Genomic DNA, 19,996 nt, shown 5'->3' with positions numbered 1-19,996 from the left:
CAGGCAGCTGTGACTCACAATAAAACTTGGGTGTGAGATAACTCAGGGCAGAAGTGATGTTAAGAAGTGAAAGAAAAAAGTCAGGGCGAGTTCTCATGAGAGATAACAACTGCACCTCAGGCTGTGTTGCTGTTGAGTGTAATGCTAGCTCAAATTCAGTGACTGGACCTCAATACAGGCCTCTCAGTGTTGTGGAAAATTATTCAAATGCAGCCAAGGGTGCAAAAAGATTTGCAGCAAATGCCTCACATGACGATAAGGCTGCATGTGTTGCTATGGGAACGAGGGGGCATGTGATGTGAGTGACTGTGTTTGTGTTGTCCAGGGGCTCCATTCTTAAGAAACACCCCCTCCCGCACACACACACTGTAAACCTTCCCTCCCTGATCCTCAGCTTTATTATCTATCCTACAGGAGGTTTTTTTCTCCAGTATCCTGTGGAAATATTCCCAGTTAAACAGGAATTCCCCTATTAGAACAATAAGTTCATGTGTCATGTAACTTGCCAGGACTGGCCGAGCCAAACGCAGCACTGCAAATTTCACAAGAAATGTACATGTTGTTCTGAAAACAAGCAGAGGAGCCAAGAATGGAGCACATCTGAGATTCAACACTGATAAAGACTGTATGTATGTGACTAAGTTGGAAGGACTTTGAGTGTTTTGGTTCAGTGGAGTGGTGCTACCATAAACTAGCCAACAGAACCACACTCTCCAAAGCTACCACCGCAACACACTTCAAAGAGCTCAAAGTTTCAACCTGTCCTTGAAATTCCCCAGATTTCAATCAGATCAAGCATCTGTGGGACGTCCGGAGGGTGGCTGGGCTCAGCCGTAGAGATTGGGTGAAGAGCTCAGACATTCAGAAGGAGCTTGGAGTGGAGCCGCTGCTCCTTTAAATCAAACAGAGCCAGGTGGGGTGGTTTGGGCATCTGATCAGGATGTCTCTTGTATGCCTCCTGTCAGAGGATTTCTGGGCACGTCCACCTGGTAGGAGTCCCTGGGGCAGACCCAGAACACAGCTCTGAGTGTTAAGCTTAACACCCATTCACACCTGGACCCATCTAACCCTGACAACACACACAATGGCCGGGTGGGTCAACGACTCACATGTGACCTCAACGACTTTGTAAGGGTTCACATCTACACAGAGTTTAAAGCCTGCGTCTCTTGCGTCACTTGTTAGCAACCGCCTTTTTTAAGACACATAGAAGCTTCGAAATTCTCAAACAGGGTATTTACTGATGTATTGTATGTTGTAGAACAAAACGGGAAAGTGTCTTAATTGTAGAGATTGACTTATACTGTAGAGTGAAGTCAGATAATGTGCGACATCAGGTAAAATGGGACAAATAAGGTGTTACAACTTGGGCTCAAAATAGTAGCAGCCAGTCAACATATTATTGTATTGTTAACACAAATGTGCTTCACAAGAAACAATCATTTTAATTGGTCTGAGATACAGACCACGGAGTGCCACAGGAATGAGTCCTTGTGTTAGTCACAGACCTTGTTTCAGGCATGTAACCAAAAGGGTATTTGGAAAAACCCACTGACTTTAAGATGAGGGAACCTGAGAGATAAAATGGTAACTCATTTCCAGGTTTCAGAATGAGAGGATATACTTTATTGATCTCCAAGGGGAATGTTTTTCGTTGTGTTGTCATACACACACGCACAAACAGGACCTAGTAGAGATGTTAGAAGATGGGGCTACCACAAGGAGTTGGGATTTCAATTCCTTAGTCAAAGGCACGCTGGTAGTGCTCAGAAACTGGCACTTCTCCGGCTCCCATTCCATACTCCATATTTGGTCCATACAGACACTTAAACAGACATTCAGAAGGAGCTTGGAGTGGAGCCGCTGCTCCTTTAAATCAAACAGAGCCAGGTGGGGTGGTTTGGGCATCTGATCAGGATGTCTCTTGTATGCCTCCTGTCAGAGGATTTCTGGGCACGTCCACCTGGTAGGAGTCCCTGGGGCAGACCCAGAACACAGCTCTGAGTGTTAAGCTTAACACCCATTCACACCTGGACCCATCTAACCCTGACAACACACACACAATGGCCGGGTGGGTCAACGACTCACATGTGACCTCAACGACTTTGTAAGGGTTCACATCTACACAGAGTTTAAAGCCTGCGTCTCTTGCGTCACTTGTTAGCAACCGCCTTTTTTAAGACACATAGAAGCTTCGAAATTCTCAAACAGGGTATTTACTGATGTATTGTATGTTGTAGAACAAAACGGGAAAGTGTCTTAATTGTAGAGATTGACTTATACTGTAGAGTGAAGTCAGATAATGTGCGACATCAGGTAAAATGGGACAAATAAGGTGTTACAACTTGGGCTCAAAATAGTAGCAGCCAGTCAACATATTATTGTATTGTTAACACAAATGTGCTTCACAAGAAACAATCATTTTAATTGGTCTGAGATACAGACCACGGAGTGCCACAGGAATGAGTCCTTGTGTTAGTCACAGACCTTGTTTCAGGCATGTAACCAAAAGGGTATTTGGAAAAACCCACTGACTTTAAGATGAGGGAACCTGAGAGATAAAATGGTAACTCATTTCCAGGTTTCAGAATGAGAGGATATACTTTATTGATCTCCAAGGGGAATGTTTTTCGTTGTGTTGTCATACACACACGCACAAACAGGACCTAGTAGAGATGTTAGAAGATGGGGCTACCACAAGGAGTTGGGATTTCAATTCCTTAGTCAAAGGCACGCTGGTAGTGCTCAGAAACTGGCACTTCTCCGGCTCCCATTCCATACTCCATATTTGGTCCATACAGACACTTAAACCTCCAACCCTCCAGTTTCCAGGCTAATTGGGAATCTATAACGTTACTTCTGCGTTGAATCGACACCGCAGCCTGACGTGCACCTCCCCAGAAATGTAATTACACGTCGTGGCGACGCGGACCTCCTGTCTATTTTTGTGAGTTGACACCATTTCCCTCAGTGGAAATGAAGCTTTAATTTACTTTAATTTCACAGATAAGAAACAACAAATTGTGAAGACAATAAAGCCTCCACAAACATAGCATTTTAAGTCTTGTGTGTGATTTATCCTGGCTTCATATGAACAGAGGAAATATCTGCTCGTTGCTAGGCTAATTTATACAATGTTAAATGTCATAGGCTTGTAACGTTAGCATATATTCATTTGGAAAACATGTTTAGTAGAAGACAGTTGTTTTGTCAGTGAACCTTGTGAGTTGTAATGGAGCCAAATTTGTAACGTTACCTTTGTTAAATGTTGCTGTTGTCCCAGGTTTTATATCAGAAGAGGAAAAGTTTGCTAGCTGCTAGGCTAGTTTATACAATGTAAAATGCCATAGGCTTGTGCTAATAATGTTAGCATGTTATATTCGTTTGGAAAACATGTTTAGTAGAAGACAATTGTTTTGTTGGTGAACCTTGTGAGTTGTAATGGAGCCAAATTTGTAATGTTACCTTTGTTAAATGTTGCTGTTGTCCCAGGTTTTATATCAGAAGAGGAAAAGTTCGCTAGCTGCTAGGCTAGTTTATACAATGTAAAATCCTATAGGCTGGTGCTAATAACATTAGCATGTTGTATTTGTGGGGAAAATGTGTCCAGATAGTGACAAGTATTTGTGAATTATAGTGAGGCTGATTTGTGTACTTGTGTTTGAAACTGTCTCTATTAAGCCATGTTTAATGTGTGTTTAAAGTGTGTTTTGAATCAACTACACTTCAGTCAGTCTCCACATTTCACTTAGTAATTGTTGCCTCCAGCCATATATTTCACTGTTACTTATTCTTATGATGATATTACATTGTATACTGGTGACTAATCTAATAAGTGGTAACCTGGCTTCACTGTGAGTCTGGTGTACTGGTGATTTGACAGACGACTCACAGTGACAGGGTAAAGAGGCGGGTCCAGCGATTGCAGTAAGTGTTTGTGGGGGTGCCCACTGCCCAGGAGGTAGATATTCTCCGTGGAAAGTTTGTGGACACTCTTCACAACTTTGGACAGGAGGCAGAGCGCGGGTCCACACTTTTGCGCACCGAGCATCCGCGGATGTAAAGGGACAACTTTGTGGAAAACCTCCCGACAGCAGCCATCATGGATAGCGGATTGAACATAACCACTGACCCGAGCTGCAAGCAGAAACCTCCCCTCGCCATCGACATCATCCTCAGTGAGTAGACTGGCTCTGACACAGCTGAGCACTGTTTCCCCAAAACATTTGCGCCTGATGATTCTTGCAGAAGCGGGTGCACTCGGTGCACCGGATCAGCTGCAGGAATCTGTGTTGGGGTGGGATCTTTATTGCTTACTGAACTGTAGATCAGTGTGTGGTGACAGTGGGAGGAAAGGGGCTAAACTGGAGCCGTGGTGGTGATTAATGACGGGTACATGCATGTCTAGATTCCCACTTTGGGAAGTTTGGGGTGGTTGATGTCCTCAGTACAGCCTCTAGTGGTCCTCTCATGGGTTTTAAAGATAGTATAGAGATTTATCCACATTTAAGAAGCAGACAAACTTCATCAGATCACACTTATATATTCTCTCTGTATAAAAAAAATAAGATTTGTGTTGGGCACCCTTGGATTTTTCTCAGGATCTCTGCTGTACCTTCTTCTCAAACATGCTGTAAACAAAGCAGCCCAGTTACCTGTTCAGACACAGCTCAGCCCTCTGCTGCTGGTTATAACTTTTCAATAAACTTATCAAGAAAATCCATTAATCCATTTCACCAGGGTGGTGTGTAGCTCCTGACTCATGTTGACTAATCCATTTCACTTTGCTTTTCACTGCTCCTAACTCTCCTCGGTGGTTTCTGCAGCCTGACATCTGCAGCAAGTTCAGGAGAAAATCCACTTAAACCGAGCTTAGCAATGTTTTTATTACTTAAATCCTTAAGCAGTAAATCTCTGAATGAATCATAATAAATGGGTGTACATTAAAGTGCAGTCATTATCGCATTATGTTGAGGTTTTTTTATGAAGTCGCACCTTAAGATTTTGTTTTCCACTGCCTGCTGCTGTTTTTACCATCTTATCTTAAAAAACCTATAAAATCAATTCAGTCTCTGCCTTCTGTGTGCAACACTTTGCATCATGCACTTTGGCTGTTAAACACTACAGGCTTGTGTGCATTTTTAACCTTTTTGAAGTGTATTTTTTAAGCAAAAAAACATTTTTTCACTTCATGATGAAGCCTAAATGAAGTTTAAAGATACCCATTTTGTCTAATGTTAGATCACAGATCATGTGTAACCCAATAAGCACACTAATTTTCGAATCAAAATAAGTTTTATTTTATTTTAAGATCTATTTTCTCCATTTTTGTTTACTCATGAGAGATTAGAGAATACATACTCTAGTGCAGTGGTTCTCAACTAGTCCAGTTGGTTTTAGCGTATGTGAACACTCCAAGAGAGCTCACAACTCTGCGTTGCAGTTCGCTTAACCTGTGCCTTGTGAGCACAACACGCTCCAGATTCACTTTGCTCTTTGCTGTTGTATTTAGCCCTCCAGATCACACACTGTTGCACTGGGACGCTTGATAGAACAGATGAAACCATGTCCGCCTGTAACGCTTGCAAGGATGCAGGACTAGGAGTAGTTTGGTCCACAGAAGTAAAAGTAAAAACAGAACTATGTCTGTATATATTATATGTAGGCTATGGTGTGAACAGAGAGAGGATTGAGGCCCCATCAGAGCTGAAGTTGACCAGAAAGAGAACTGAGCCTTTTTTCAAATGAACTGACAATGTGAACACAAAAAGAACTTGGTCCCTTTTCTCCACATTTAGGTGCACTTTAAGAGGACTGAGTTCGGGTCATTTAAAAAGGACTATATGTGAAAACACCCTCAGTCATTAGTTCAAGGTCCACACAGTTTAAAATATACAGCATCACACTTGCGTTTGGCCATGTTGTTGAGCTAGTTTGCTGTCTCTGTCAAGTAGCTCTCCGAGATTCACTCACTCTACAGCAGGAAACAGCACTTCAGAATAAAATCTCTGTACTGGAAATTCACTGTACTTGAAAATAAAATTGTGTTTTTTACAAACTTGACATGTTTGCGAGTTACTTGCAGTCCATTCAGAATGGACCGGCGACCCACTTTTGGACCGTGACCCACCAGCTGGTAACCACTGCTCTGGTGTAATCTCATAATGCTTGATCGATAAATTGGCCGGGCCAGTATATAAACAGATTATTGCAGATATGTTGTATTAGTGTCCGCCAATAAATAACAACTGGGTAATTAAGGAGTAGAGTCACTGTTGTTTTGTCCAACAGAGAGCTCTGTCATGTTTATTTTTCAGCTGTTAAATGTCCAGATCACTACTTATCCTGGTCAGAGTTATTTAAAATTAATTTTTTTGTTAACAATCTGTTTGTTCATTGTTTATTTATTTGCACATATAAAAGGAATAAATCATAAATTCCGTACATCACTCTCTATAGAGAGCCCACCCTGGCCTTGTTTAGCCAAGGAAAATAGATAATGTACATCTTATGGGGTGAAGAGTAACTAAATAATAAATAAAATAAGGTTAAATAAGAGAAACAAAAATTAAATAGGAAAGAAGAAATTAAAAAAATAAAAAATGAAACGGAATAAAATAAATGTAACAAGATTGCGTAGTTCTAGTAAACATAGTGTTTAAATAGTTTAACCATTAATCTCTTTTTAAATATAGAGAAGAAGACTGTTTATTCATTTTTCAACATTATACAAAAAGAAATTAAAATGAAAATATGAAATATAAATGCATACATGATGACAAGCTGTATTAAATCAAGTGAAAAATTCTAACACGCACTCACTCACACACGCACAGGTATACAAAAATAAATAAATAGGAACACAAACAGCATCAATAAATACAAATAATGATAATAATGATAATATTAAATTAAAAAGAAAAAGGCAAATAATAATAATAATAATAATTTCCATTGGGTGTTCTTTATGACGGACACCGATACAAGTCCTTCATTGCATACTGTGTGTTACATTTACTTTGTATACAGCAAGTACAGTTCAGATCTAGGAGATTCTTGTTAAAAATATTTAGACCCATGAATGTTATATGTGGGGGGGGGGAATGTCAACCTGTTGTTTTCCCATATTCTCCCAAATATTGTGTCTTGATATCAGCCTCAAAAATGTAGTTCTGGGTGGGCTAAAGTTTTGATGGTACCATCTGGATCAGTTTGTCAGTGAAAAACACCATCAGTCTCTTTACCACATAAAGCTGAACATGTGCGATTACATAATATGTCAAATGTTTAAAAATAGAAGCAAAGAAGTCGTTAAAGGAGATGAAGGAAAACGGAATGGACCATCATTATGAGAATTTAGGAACGGTTCAAAAAGGCCGCTGTGTCCGTTATCAACAGGAATTCCAAATGATTAAAAAGGAGCTGAACAAACAACATGAGGACACAGTGACCACCTATACAGACAGAAGACATCAAAGAGGGAATGTTTTTGTGTTTGCTTGTGTACTGATCTCCACTAATGGCTTTGAATACCAGGGAATAAATGACTGCTCAGTTACAGGGAACACACTGTAACAATTTGCGCAACCTTTCCTCCCACTCTTTGCCATATCCTATATGTTCCTTTGTCTGAAACATCTGCTGAGTTCATCCTCTTACGTTATTCCAGGAAATGACACCCTGCTTCTCTTGCATTGTGCGAAATGCCTCCCACATGCATTGATAATGTATGTGTGTATGGCTGCTTTCAGATTTAGAATCACAAGTCAAACATCGTCGCTTGTTTTCCATCTCTGACTGTCAGTTCTGTTTGTCTTAATTTGATGATGCGAACCTCATCACGCTCGTATATATCATATGACATGATGAAAACACTGCACTGTCCAACAGATGCTAAAGCTGGAGGATCCATCCAACTTCTAGCTTGTCTTATTTTGTCAACATACAAGTCTATGGCAACCATCTGCATTTGATTTTCCTGCATTGCTGTTTTTAATTTCACCCTGATTCAAAACTAACTCTGAATCATTGTTGACTTACAGTATCAGTATTTGGTTAATCCTAAAAATATGGCTCTTACATTTCTGTGGGAGTCCTGATTATGTTCACAGTTTCGATTCCTTCAAGTTTAATACCTTGATACTCCGTTATAGTACATTGCAAAGCTAGTGCTGCAAGTCCCACAAACCAGTCATCAGTCTACATTAATAAAGATAAAATATTCAATGTAATGCAATGATTAGGCATCCAACTTGTGTCTAGGTAGGCAATGTAACCTCAATACGATGTTACAGAAAAGGCATCGACCAACTACCTGTTGTTCTTTGAGGGCCAGGAAGCAGACGTCCCAGTTACCTCCACAACCATGTGCTGCATTCATGTGGAGTAGGAATGATATAAAAATGAGTTCCTGATCATGTTTCCTTTGCTCTTCATTATCAACGTGTTGTTACCAGTGGTTCTCAGGTGTGCCGTGGGATTTTGTGATTTTGTGATTTTGAGAACCACACATTAGCCTAGTTTTGCAATATTCAGCTGGACCTATACAAAAAGTTAAGAATGAATTTTTAATTGACTGTATCAGTATGTTACGTGCACCCATTTTCTAATAAAGAGGCAAACTAAAACCTAAAACCGTCACAGGGAACGTATTTGTCGCCATTTACGCATGGTAATTTTAACTGTGTGACACATCAAAAGCCGTGATTGGCAGCCAGTGTGAGGGATGATAACATTTAAAAGGAGAAACCTGTGAGTGGAACAATGGGTCACTTAATTGTACGGAGTAAATTACAAAGCACCAGCGAAGACGACCTACCACTGAAAGAGAAGAATCACGAAAGCTTCCTGTCTGATTTTTCTTATTTTTGTTGTCTTATATTGTGATAAGAGTGATAACACACCTTATAGAAGCTACTGATATAAAAACAGATATGCCTTGAGATTTTGGCTCGCCCTTTGGTGTGCCTTGGACACAGAAAGTTAGGAAGCCACTGGTTTAAACGCTCTGAGCAATAAAATACAACATTTTCTTTGAAGCGTCCATGTTGTTCTTACATTAAAACTTACAACCATTGCATACCAGACACTAAAAATAGTTGTTCAAAGTGATTTGTTTGTTAATTTTTGCCCATCACTAGTGGAACTACTTGTGGTGGCCTTAAGGTAAAATAAAAACGCAGAGGACCCTATCTAGAGCCAGGTGGCAACCTCCAGGGCTGACGAGTGAAGCCAAAAACTGCAGTTCATCGACTGGCCACTGGGGGCTGGCTCCAATTCAGATTCATTCAGAATCAATGATTCCGTTTAAATGTTATTAAGGCTTAAAGTTCTGAATGATTAAGGGCGTGGCCACTTTGACTGACAGGCTGTCTGCTAGGCCTCACTGCAGGCCACTCAACTTGCCGTGTTTTGAGCGTGCGTGCGTATTCTCCACAGCTCCACCCTCTCGCCTAAAAATCTGCATGCCTGGCTCGAGAAATCCAAGATGGTGGCGGCCAAAATGCCAAACTCGAGGCTTCAAAACGGCAGTCCACAAATCAGTGGGTGACATTATGTTGGCTGCGTCCATTATTTTTAGTCTTTGTCTAGAGCCAGTGATTTGTTTGTCCAATCTGGGCTACTGTAGAAGCATGATGGTGCAACATGGTGGGCTCTGTGGACGAGGACCCGCTATATGTAGATATGAAAAACTCCAAGTTTACAAATACGCAATGATTTTTAGTTTTATGTGATTATATGCACTAATGAAAAAGTACTTCTGTGCCTCAGTACAGCCTGGCAGAGCTGCTGGTATGACTGTGGACTCTTCGCCTTGTCAGGACATGCAGCATTCTTTGTTGTACCACTGCTAGTTATTTTCCAGCAGCGGTTAATCAAGCCTGCCTGAACAAACATTTCAAGGCTAACATAAATACATATTACCTTCATAAAGACTTTATCAAGTTTCAGTTTCCAGAGAACGACCTCTGGGTCCAGAGTCCCAGCTCAAATTAGAGCAATGCTAATTTGTTGCAATTTCACATCTCTCCCTGTAGAGCTGGACCTCTTTGGCATCATCCTATACTCGGTGCTCACCTTCATGGCCGTAGTGTCCATGCTGATCTTCATTGAAGAGTGCATCTACATCTATAAGAAAGTGCCCGCCAATAAGAAGAGTGTGATCATCTGGGTGACGGGGGCGGCACCGGTAAGATTAACACTGAAAAACTCTGGATATTAATGGTCAAATATATTGTGTCTTCATCTTCATTTGGGTTCTCCTCTCTGTTTCAGGTGATTGGCACCATGTCGTGTCTGGGCATGTGGATCCCCAGAGCCACCATGTTTACTGATATGATCTCCGGCTGGTGAGTCTCCTTTTCTCTGCTTCTCTTTTACTCACCTTCCCGCTTTCTCTGAGCTGTGTGTTTTTTTACCCACAGAGCCCCACAGTAAAAGACCACAGATGTTGAAACTTGAACTTCATAGCCTCGAGAGGGTTTAATAGAAAACAGTGACAGTGTTGTGCAACATGTGTGGCTTTTACTTTCTCTTCTTCTGCTAATCTCTCTCCTGACTCTTCCGCCTTCTCTCATTGTTACTGCTTTCTTCACCTCCTTCTGTTTACCAATCTCTCCTCTTATCCCTGTAGCTACTTTGCCATTGTGGTCTTCAAGTTCCTTATCATGATGCTGGAGGAGTTGGGTGGTGACGAGGCCTTCCTGAAGCGAGCAGGGAAACATACACTCAAGATCAGTACAGGGCCGTGCTGCTGCTGTTGCCCCTGCCTGCCACGCGCCGCCATCACACGGTAAATAAATATACGACGAGTGCAACATGCACTGCTTATTTCCCCAAACTCCCTGGGTGTGAACAGCTTCTGAGGAACATTCAGTAAATATTGAGTTTGATATCAGCGGTATGTGTCGTTGGACAGCTCCCAACAAGTGTATGTACAAATTAGCTCCCATTGTCCTCAGCAGGAGAGGCCTCAGGAGTTTTGGTATCAGCTGTAGTTAGTTTGTTAAACCTTAAACCTGCCTCCTGCTCTGCATTTGGGTCCTTCATGACCTGATTCCTGACATATATGCTCCTTAAACAGACAATTAGCCTAGCTTAGCACTAAGATGGGAAATTGGAGAAACAGCTAGCCTGACCCCTGTTTCCCCGGGTTTTGTACAGATTAAACAAAGTATAACCTGTTAAAGACTGAGCTTTGGAGGTGTTGGTAGTGGATTTTGTTAACTTCTGACACAGGTTAGGCTAGCTGTTTCCCCTTGCTTCAAGTCTCTATGCTAAGCTAAGCTAAGCTAAGCTAACCAGTTACATAATTACTGCACAGACATGAGAGTGGTATTGACTTTCTCATGTTCTTCTCAAGTTCTCGGCAAGAATCTGAAAAAGCGGGCATTATAAAAAGTCTTTAACTGTCCGTATTAAAAGCTGCAGTGAACAGAGGTCACTGGCGGTTCAAAGGGGGACAATGTTTCTTTGAAAGTGCTATTGTTCCATGGTCCTCATATTTGGCACACTGCCGCTGTAAAGGAAAGTTCCAGTTTACGTTAACCTGGTGTATTTCCCGTAAATACGACCAATTAGCCTGAAATGACTCCAGCTCCCTTAGGAAACCGTACATCCGCAGTAAAAGCCAGCCTCACACATGTACAATAAACATACTGGCATGTGTGGATGAGTGCGCAAGGTGATTAGGTCTGCTGGCAAGTTGCTGCAGATTTTAATCTCTATGCAGTCAGTCATAGTGGCCAATCCAGGTGGCTACTTTCTGTGGAACTCAGTGCTTTTGCTTTCCTGGGAAACACTGTGCACCACTTTGAAATAAACCGGAACCATCTCTTTTATGAGAAATGGCTGCATTGCTGAGGTGGTGACGGCAACATCCTGCAGTGCTAATGAAGCACAGGTCTTGTGCAGCTTGTAAGATGGTTTCGACCACGTGTTCGTGCTTTGATGTCATTTTTGGCCTATTTAAAGATTGCATAACCTCAGAGATCTCTGTACACACACTCAGAGTAGATGTACCCCACCGCAGGTTGAACACGCTCCTGTTCGTTCACCTCTTCAAAGGCGGGGCCCAGTGTTTGTTGTAGCTCTCTTTACACAGCAGGCACATCATGCCCATTTCTGGCTGAGTTAACGCCGGCTGCCCTCACACAAGTCTGTCGTGCTGCTTTGTTTGTTGTGTGTTTAGCAGGAACAGTCTGTTTAGATTCTGTTGTTCAGATAACCTTAGATAAATGTGCACTGCTTGACAGGCGTTCACTCAGTGCAAATCCTTTCACCCAAACCCTCCCACTATACACCATGATGATAGTCAAGCCAAGACACTCAGTGCCTAGCTTCCTCTCCATGGTATCTTGCATCACAGGGGGACTATTGATGTTGTTGTTCCACATGTTGGGGCGTGATTATGGACATGTCCGAGGCCAATGAGGACCACGCTGAATTGTTCTAAACATCCTGCGGTAATTATACAGGATGAGTTCAGGGATTTCGGACCTTGACAAGTCTTTAAAATGCCTTTTTGGAGACTGAATCCATTTATCTGTCATCAGTGGCTTCTGTAAAATAGTTTCCTCTGTTCCCTATCCAGGCGCTCACTCTTCCTGCTCAAACTTGGATCCTTTCAGTTTGCCCTCCTGAAGATTGCCTTCACCATCCTTTCCATTGTCCTCTCGACCAACGGGACGTTTGACCTTGCTGATGTGAGTTGTTGACATGGAAATAATGGAGGCATCTCCTTTCATGCTATTATATCTCTATTTTCTATTTATTTGCTCAAGTTTTTGTGTTACGAGATGATGAGTCACACACGCCAGATTCCCACTGTGTTTACTGTTTGCTTGTGATTTACAAGGGATTTCTTTATATTTTCTGCAGAAGACAGACTAATAATCTTGCCTCAGTGCCAATGCATCATTATCAACAATCCATGACTCACTCTCATAAACGCAATTGTTGTCTTTGTCTCTCTAACATGGTGAACATGTTAAACATTACATCTGCTAAACATCTGCCTGGTAGTTTAAAGTTAGCATGCATGACTGAACCGTTAACAGATTCCTGACAGAACATTAACACCCTTTTTTACCTTCTTACTTCATTACAATGCAAACTGTCGATGTTTGCTTGAGTCCCTCTTCTCGTTGTGCTGCGCCTCACACAAGAAAAAACTCTGGTTCCACCTCCTGTGGCTTGTAAATGTGAAATAAAGCGACAACAGCAGACTCATTAGTTAGTTACTTAATAACTATTTGAATATCAATTATACAACTACTGTGGAAACTTTTAAATACCTGGGTACAGTTCTGGACTCCCATGTGAGCTCACAGAGAGAGATAGCATACGAGACTGTGGTGTTTTCACCTTCCTACCTGGTACGGTCATCTTAACTCAACATCCAAGTCTCTAAGACTCTCTAAGATTGTGACACTGGCAAGTAAAATAGTTGGCAAGCCTCAAAAGCCCTTGAAGAAAGTGAGGAGTGTGTTGGCAGGAAGCTCCCATCCTCTCTTCAGCCAGTTTGAGCTCTTGAGCTCCAGGAGGCGCTGTAGAGTCCCTCTGGCAAATAAAAATGAATCCCAAGTGCCATCAGTATGCTTAAAGGGAAATTTCGGTTTATTTCAACCTGTCTCCTATCGTCCTAAATTTGTTTCAAGTCACTAGTGACATAGAAATAATAGTTAGCATGTTAGCCGTTAGCCTAGATACAGCCGTAGCGTCAGACCTGTTAAAATGTAATTGAACGGGCATACTTCAAGTGCTAAGTTAGTCCACTAAACAAGCTTTTTCTCCACAAAGACCGCCTCATATCGTTAGGATAAATGTCAGAGAACATATAGAAAATTACATGTAAACGTGTTGGCTTACCTTACCGGTGTGCTGCCATGTTTGTTGTTTACCATTTAGCTAAGGCTGCAACTGCTCCCATTCCTTGCAACAGAGGTATTCCTCTTCTGTGGGCATTGGGGTACAGCATTCACAGGTAACATTACACCACCGATCTCCAGAGCTAAAACCATCCAGCAGCCATTCCTCCTCTGTCGTCCTCTAACGTTACCTGTTGTGCCTCCCTCTCTCTCCTTCTCCATTCTTCAATTTCATGAAGCTCTTCGTCAGTGTATTCTGGCTCAAATAAATAAGGGCGGTTAGTGGACTAACTTTGCACTTGAAGGGATGCCCGTTCAATTAAGTTTTAACAGGTCTGACACTACGGCTGTATCTAGGCTAACGGCTAACATGCTAACTTTTATTTCTATGTCACTAGTGACTTGAAACAAATTTAGGACGATAGGAGACAGGTTGAAATAAACCGAAATTTCCCTTTAAATCAACAAGGTGACTGATGGATTTTAAAGCATAGACAGACAATGAGCTGATCTACAGTGTTTCAGTGTATTGTAATGACTTTATATGCTTGTCTTACTATTTGTCTGCTTTTTACAATGTTGTCTTTTGTGTTTTGGTGAGCTGAAGACACATTTCCTCCCATGGTGGATATAAAGATATATTCTAATCTATTATTCACCCCTTTTGTTAAATTTGTGAAGAAAACTTTCTAGCCTCTGGTGAATGAAGAATCCGGAAATGGAGAAAGTTTTCATTGAATTAAAGTTATAGGCGACTTTGTTTAACAGCAGCAAACTCTCGCACAACTCGTGCAGTATAATGAAAGCCTCATTTATCCAGTGGTGTGCTCAGTACCTCACAAACACACAGCCTGTCTGGTGGGGAACTGAACTTAAAGGGAAAGTTTTCTGTGCTTTCTTCAAAGCCAGACCCAACTGACAAAAACCTTTAACTTGCCTCGCCTCATTTGTAAACATTGCGTTGAAACAGAACGAGGCCTGAAAGTGTTATAAGCAATTTCCCATGCAAAAGTTGTGATCTGTAAAAACAGACTTGATGGCAGAAGCTTTGACCCATGCTTACAAACATTTTGGAGACGGGAAACTATCGACGCAGATGGTGAGGTGGAAGCCTGATTGTAGAAATTGTTGAATGTTATTTGGTGCAGGCCATGCAATTATTGAAAAACTCTGTAACAGAAGTTCATAAACAAATGCTTTCTATATTAAAAACATCATATTGTAGTTAGTGTAAGAGCCAAATAGGTCATGTCACTCAGCAGACATGAATTGTATTTACTATGGGTGCACACTGGGGGGTGCTGTATTGATATTTGGAGCTTCAGTGTGTAAAGGTAGGAACAACATTGTTGCCCTCAGGTGTTTCACCTCAGAGGAGCAAAAGGTTTTTGACCGCTGTGGCATGGGACTAGTGTGCAACATGCTGAAAGCTTTATGTTCGCTTTGTATGAAAGAAATGGACACTCCCATGGGGTCAGTGGTTTTTAAGAGAGCATAGATGGTTTTCATTTTTCGTTCTGGATCAATGAGATTTTCATTATACTGCATGCATTGTATTTGTTTGTTAACTGTGGATGCCTGTGACTTCCATTTATCAAAAATTTTCTCAATTTTTGGATTCTTCAATCGCAGGAAGCATGTGAGAAAAAGTTTTATTCATGAATTCAATGCAACATGAGGTTAGTGAACTACAAATGGTCATGTGGGGGGTTGAGTTCCTCAGGAAAGATGACAGCAGAGGAGAGAAAAACATTCGCAACTACATCCATTTTGTAGACTCTTTATAGAGAGATAACAATGTTAGTATTATTAATTTAAAAATATGGAGAAATGATGGTGCCGGTGATTAAATAAAATACCTTTTTTTAGCAGCACCTCATGACTCCCTGCTTATCTAATCACACTGTCTCAGAATTATTCTTTGTTAACTTTGCCAACTTCCTGACTCTCCCGTGTGTGTGACCATGTTTCAGTTGTCCATCAGAGGAGCTGCTATATGGATCAACCCATTCGTGGGCATCTTGACGATCATCGCCCTGTGGCCTGTAGCCATCCTGTTCATGCACCTGAGGATTGCCCTGCGCACGCTCAAGATCATCCCCAAGTACGCCATGTACCAGGTAAGGCACAGGAGACGCTTTAAAACACACGTACTGCACACTAGCAGCTGTTTACACACCTCATGGTGGACAGTAACCTTTGCCACTCATATATATGAGGCTGTAGGTAAACACTTCTAATAACATGTCAGGTTATAGGGCTGTGTTTGATTAAACAGTGCACATGTGTGTGTGTGTGTGTGTGTGTGTGTTCATAGCTGGTGCTGGTCCTGAGCCAGCTGCAAACAGCCATCATCAATATCTTGGCACTGAACGGAACCATCGCCTGTGCACCGCCCTTCTCCCCCGCAGCCAGAGGATACAGTGAGTCAACATCCATCCATACAATTCCTCCATTTGTTCCCGTCAAGGATGAGTAAATCCATCCTTGTATTCATTTACTGGCCACACCAGGAAAGGCTCCTTGGAGTCTCCTTTAACTCGCCTGTTGTGTTTTCACCTCTCCGTCTCCGCAGTGATGAGTCAGCAGCTTTTGATCCTGGAGATGTTCATCATCACGCTGGTAACACGTTTGCTCTACCGCCGAGAGTATGATCCCTTACCCGAAGAGGAAGACGTCAATGAAAACACAAAGATGATTACAATGTCCCAATCTGCTTGAGAACTCTGAGTGTGTGTGTGTGTGTGTGTGTGTGTGTGTGTGTGTGTGTGTGTGTGTGAGTGCGTGTGTGTGTGTAATTTTTATTCCCTCCATGTATTGATTATGAGATTATATAAGTTGATATGAATAAATGTTATATAAATTATATGTAAATGTATCTTGTGGGTGTTCATTTAGGGGCACAGTGGTCTACAATCTGAAAAACTGTTTGATCGACAGGTCACACCAGTCTTTCACCTTAAGCGGAATATATACTTGTGCGCCTACGCACGTGGCCTATGCTGTTGTGAGCATGTATACTTGTGCAGTGGTGTGTCTGTGTTACTCTGCAGTCAGCAGCGGAGGGGGTTTCTGTAAAGTGCTGTAAAGTTTAGTTGATTCAAAACACACATTAAACACACATTAAACATGGCTTAATAGAGACAGTTTCAAACATAAGTACACACATCAGCTTCACTGTAACTCGCAGCATTCACAGACAAAGCACATGTCTTTATCTGGACACATTTTCCCCACAAATACAACATGCTAACGTTATTAGCACAAGCCTATGGCATTTTACATTGTATAAATTAGCCTAGCAGCTAGCAAACTTCTCTCTACTCATATAAAACCAGGGACAACAACATTTAACAATGGTAACGTCACATAATTCAGCTCCATTACAACTCACAAGGTTCACTGACAAAACTGTCTTATACTAAACGTTTTATAAATAAATATAACATGCTAACATTATTAGCACAAGCCAAGGCATTTTACATTGTGTAAATTAGCTGCTCATATGAAGCCAGGATAAATCACACACAAGACTAAAAATGCTATATTTGTGGAGGCTTTATTGTCTTTACAATTTATTGTTTCTTATCTGTGAAATTAAAGTAAATAAAAGCTTTGTTTCCACTGAGGGTAATGGTTTCAGCTTACAAAAACAGACAGGTCTGCGTTACCACGACGCATAAAAAAATCCCGCCTTATCCAGCAGTTACAGTTGCTCCCACTTTGTGTAATTTTAATTAGTTTTCCAGTAAAGCACCAAATTACCTACCTCTCTATGAATTTACAGTTACATATCAGTTGAATTCTAGAAGATTACAAATAAAAATGGGACCACTTATTTACAATGATTTACATGCCCTTTTGACTTAAATTCAACTGAATATAATCCAAAGACAAGATATCGAATATTCAAACTGATACACTTTGTTGTTTTTTGTAAATATACAATCCTTCTGAATCATATGCCTGCAATACGTTCCAAAAAAGTTAAGACAGGGACAGTCCATCTCAGATGAGCTCGGGCCCTGAGAACTCTACATATTGTAGATAAATGGTTTTCACTTTGCATGGTAGAGTCTTAACTTGCATTTGTAGATGCAGTGACAAACTGCGTTCTCCAACAACGGAGTAAAATCCTTTATACTGTCATGTCCGTTGTTAATGCAATGCTGCCTGAGGGGTCAAAGGTCATGGGCATTCAATACTAGGCTTGTCCCCTACATGCAGAGATTTCTTCAGATTGTTTTTATCTTTTGATGATATTATAGAAACGTTCTTCTTAAACTGTTGGACTGTTGCTGATGCAGTTTTTCACAAAGGGACCGTCCTTGCTTGTGAACAACTGAGCCTTTCGAGGATGCCACTTTCATACCCCGTCATGATACTTTACTCTGCTACTAATTCAGCTGTTTACCTGTAGGATAGTCCAAACTAGTGCTTTTTGAGCGTTCCACATCGTCCCCATTCTTTTGTTGCCCCAGCAAGTGAATTCAGTTTTCAATTCAATTTTATTTATAAAGCCCAATATCACAAATCACAATTTGCCTCACAGGGCTTTACAGCATACGACATCCCTCTGTCCTTATGACCCTCACAGCTGATAAGGAAAAACTCCCAAAAAAAAACCCCGGGGAAAAAAAAAACGGTAGAAACCTCAGGAAGAGCAACTGAGGAGGGATCCCTCTTCCAGGACGGACAGACGTGCAATAGATGTCGTACAGAACAGATCAGCATAATAAATTAACAGTAATCCATATGACACAATGAGAGAGAGAGAGAGAGAGAGAGAGAGAGAGAGAGAGAGAGAGAGAGAGAGAGATGCAGGTAATGACAGTAGCTTACAACAACATTAATGAAAGTAATAATATTATAGTTATAGTTCTGGTTACTGCGGTACAATATGTTGAAAGTATGTATTAATACCTGGCAGTATACATGTGTGACAGTAATCATATGTGTATAATAACAGAAGAAGTATGACTAATGAAAGCCCAATGTATACCCAAAAGATGTATATCTTTTTCCTACTGTCTTAGTGTTAATGCACATTTTTATTTCTATTATATTGAATGTATTACTTTATATTTACATACTTATATTCATACTCGATCAATAAAGTGTTTCTAATTCTGATTCTGATTTAATGGAACATGTTGCATGCATCAAACCCAGAATGAGTGTATATTTATAAAAAGCAATAAAGTTTATGACATTGGGCGAGAATTAGGGTACACGCTGTACAGGTCACCAGACTGTAACAGGGCTGACACATAGAGACAGACAGCCATTCACACTCACATTCACACCTACGGCCAATTTAGAGTCACCAATTAACCTGCATGTCTTTGGACTGTGGGAGGAAGCTGGAGTACCTGGAGGAAACCCACATTTACACAGGGAGAACATGCAAACTCAACACAGAAGGGCCCCAGCTGGCTGGCAGATTCAGGCCTGGAAACCTCTTGCTGCGCAGTGCTAACCACTTCTCCACTAGGTGGCAGCAGAAACCAAAATCTGGTAGATACCAGACAGCTGCATTGTGTGGGACTGGAGCCTGATTTGATCATCACCTGGCCCGTTGTTATTACCATATGTCTATGGTTATTACCGTCACACGTAGTTTACGTCACGGAAGTCCTTCCACGGTCCAATGAGACATTTTGTCAATATATGTACAATACATGTTGTATATATTTTTAAATGTAACCCCAGTGACCGTGTGTAGACGTAATGCTGCATGTATTACAGTAAGTGGCTGCAGATAAACACGGCAACAGAGAAGATGTTGATTGACACACCTATGTCCAATTGGGTTGTTGCTGTGTCTCACTTCCGGGTTTTAAGCCAATCACCGTAGTGCATCAAAGAGCTTGGACCAAGTGCGGTTGAGTCGAGACTTTCGAATATACGTGCTGCCAAAACACGTCAAGCCCGTCCCAATAGACCGGAAGTCTTAAACTTAAGCCTTCAAAATAAAAATGTTTTCCAGCTGTACAGAAAATCTAAAACGTCTGCAGTTTAAACGGACTGACTGGACATCAGTCTGTCTTCTGAGAGCAACCCCGACAACTCTGAGTTAATAAGGTCCATCAAAAATAGTCATCATTACTACATATATACAGTTGAAT

General features: G+C 41.2%; 1 protein-coding gene across 1 annotated transcript; it reads left to right on the top strand.

Annotated features, from left to right (window-relative positions):
• Window positions 1-3,976: 3,976 nt before the first annotated feature.
• Window positions 3,977-16,736, top strand: slc51a (solute carrier family 51 subunit alpha). Its single transcript, XM_049565109.1, has 8 exons — window positions 3,977-4,178; window positions 10,038-10,189; window positions 10,276-10,349; window positions 10,634-10,792; window positions 12,593-12,704; window positions 15,842-15,988; window positions 16,186-16,291; window positions 16,444-16,736. Exons 1-8 carry the CDS (start codon window positions 4,103-4,105, stop codon window positions 16,587-16,589), a joined length of 972 nt encoding a protein of 323 aa, XP_049421066.1. The 5' UTR covers window positions 3,977-4,102; the 3' UTR covers window positions 16,590-16,736.
• The last annotated feature ends 3,260 nt before the right edge of the window (window positions 16,737-19,996 follow it).

The sequence above is a fragment of the Epinephelus fuscoguttatus genome, linkage group LG21 (genome assembly GCF_011397635.1).
Source record: "Epinephelus fuscoguttatus linkage group LG21, E.fuscoguttatus.final_Chr_v1".
Taxonomy (NCBI): Eukaryota; Metazoa; Chordata; class Actinopteri; order Perciformes; family Serranidae; genus Epinephelus; species Epinephelus fuscoguttatus.
The sequence above is the reverse complement of the archived record's forward strand: the minus strand, read 5'-3'. Positions and strand labels throughout refer to the sequence as shown.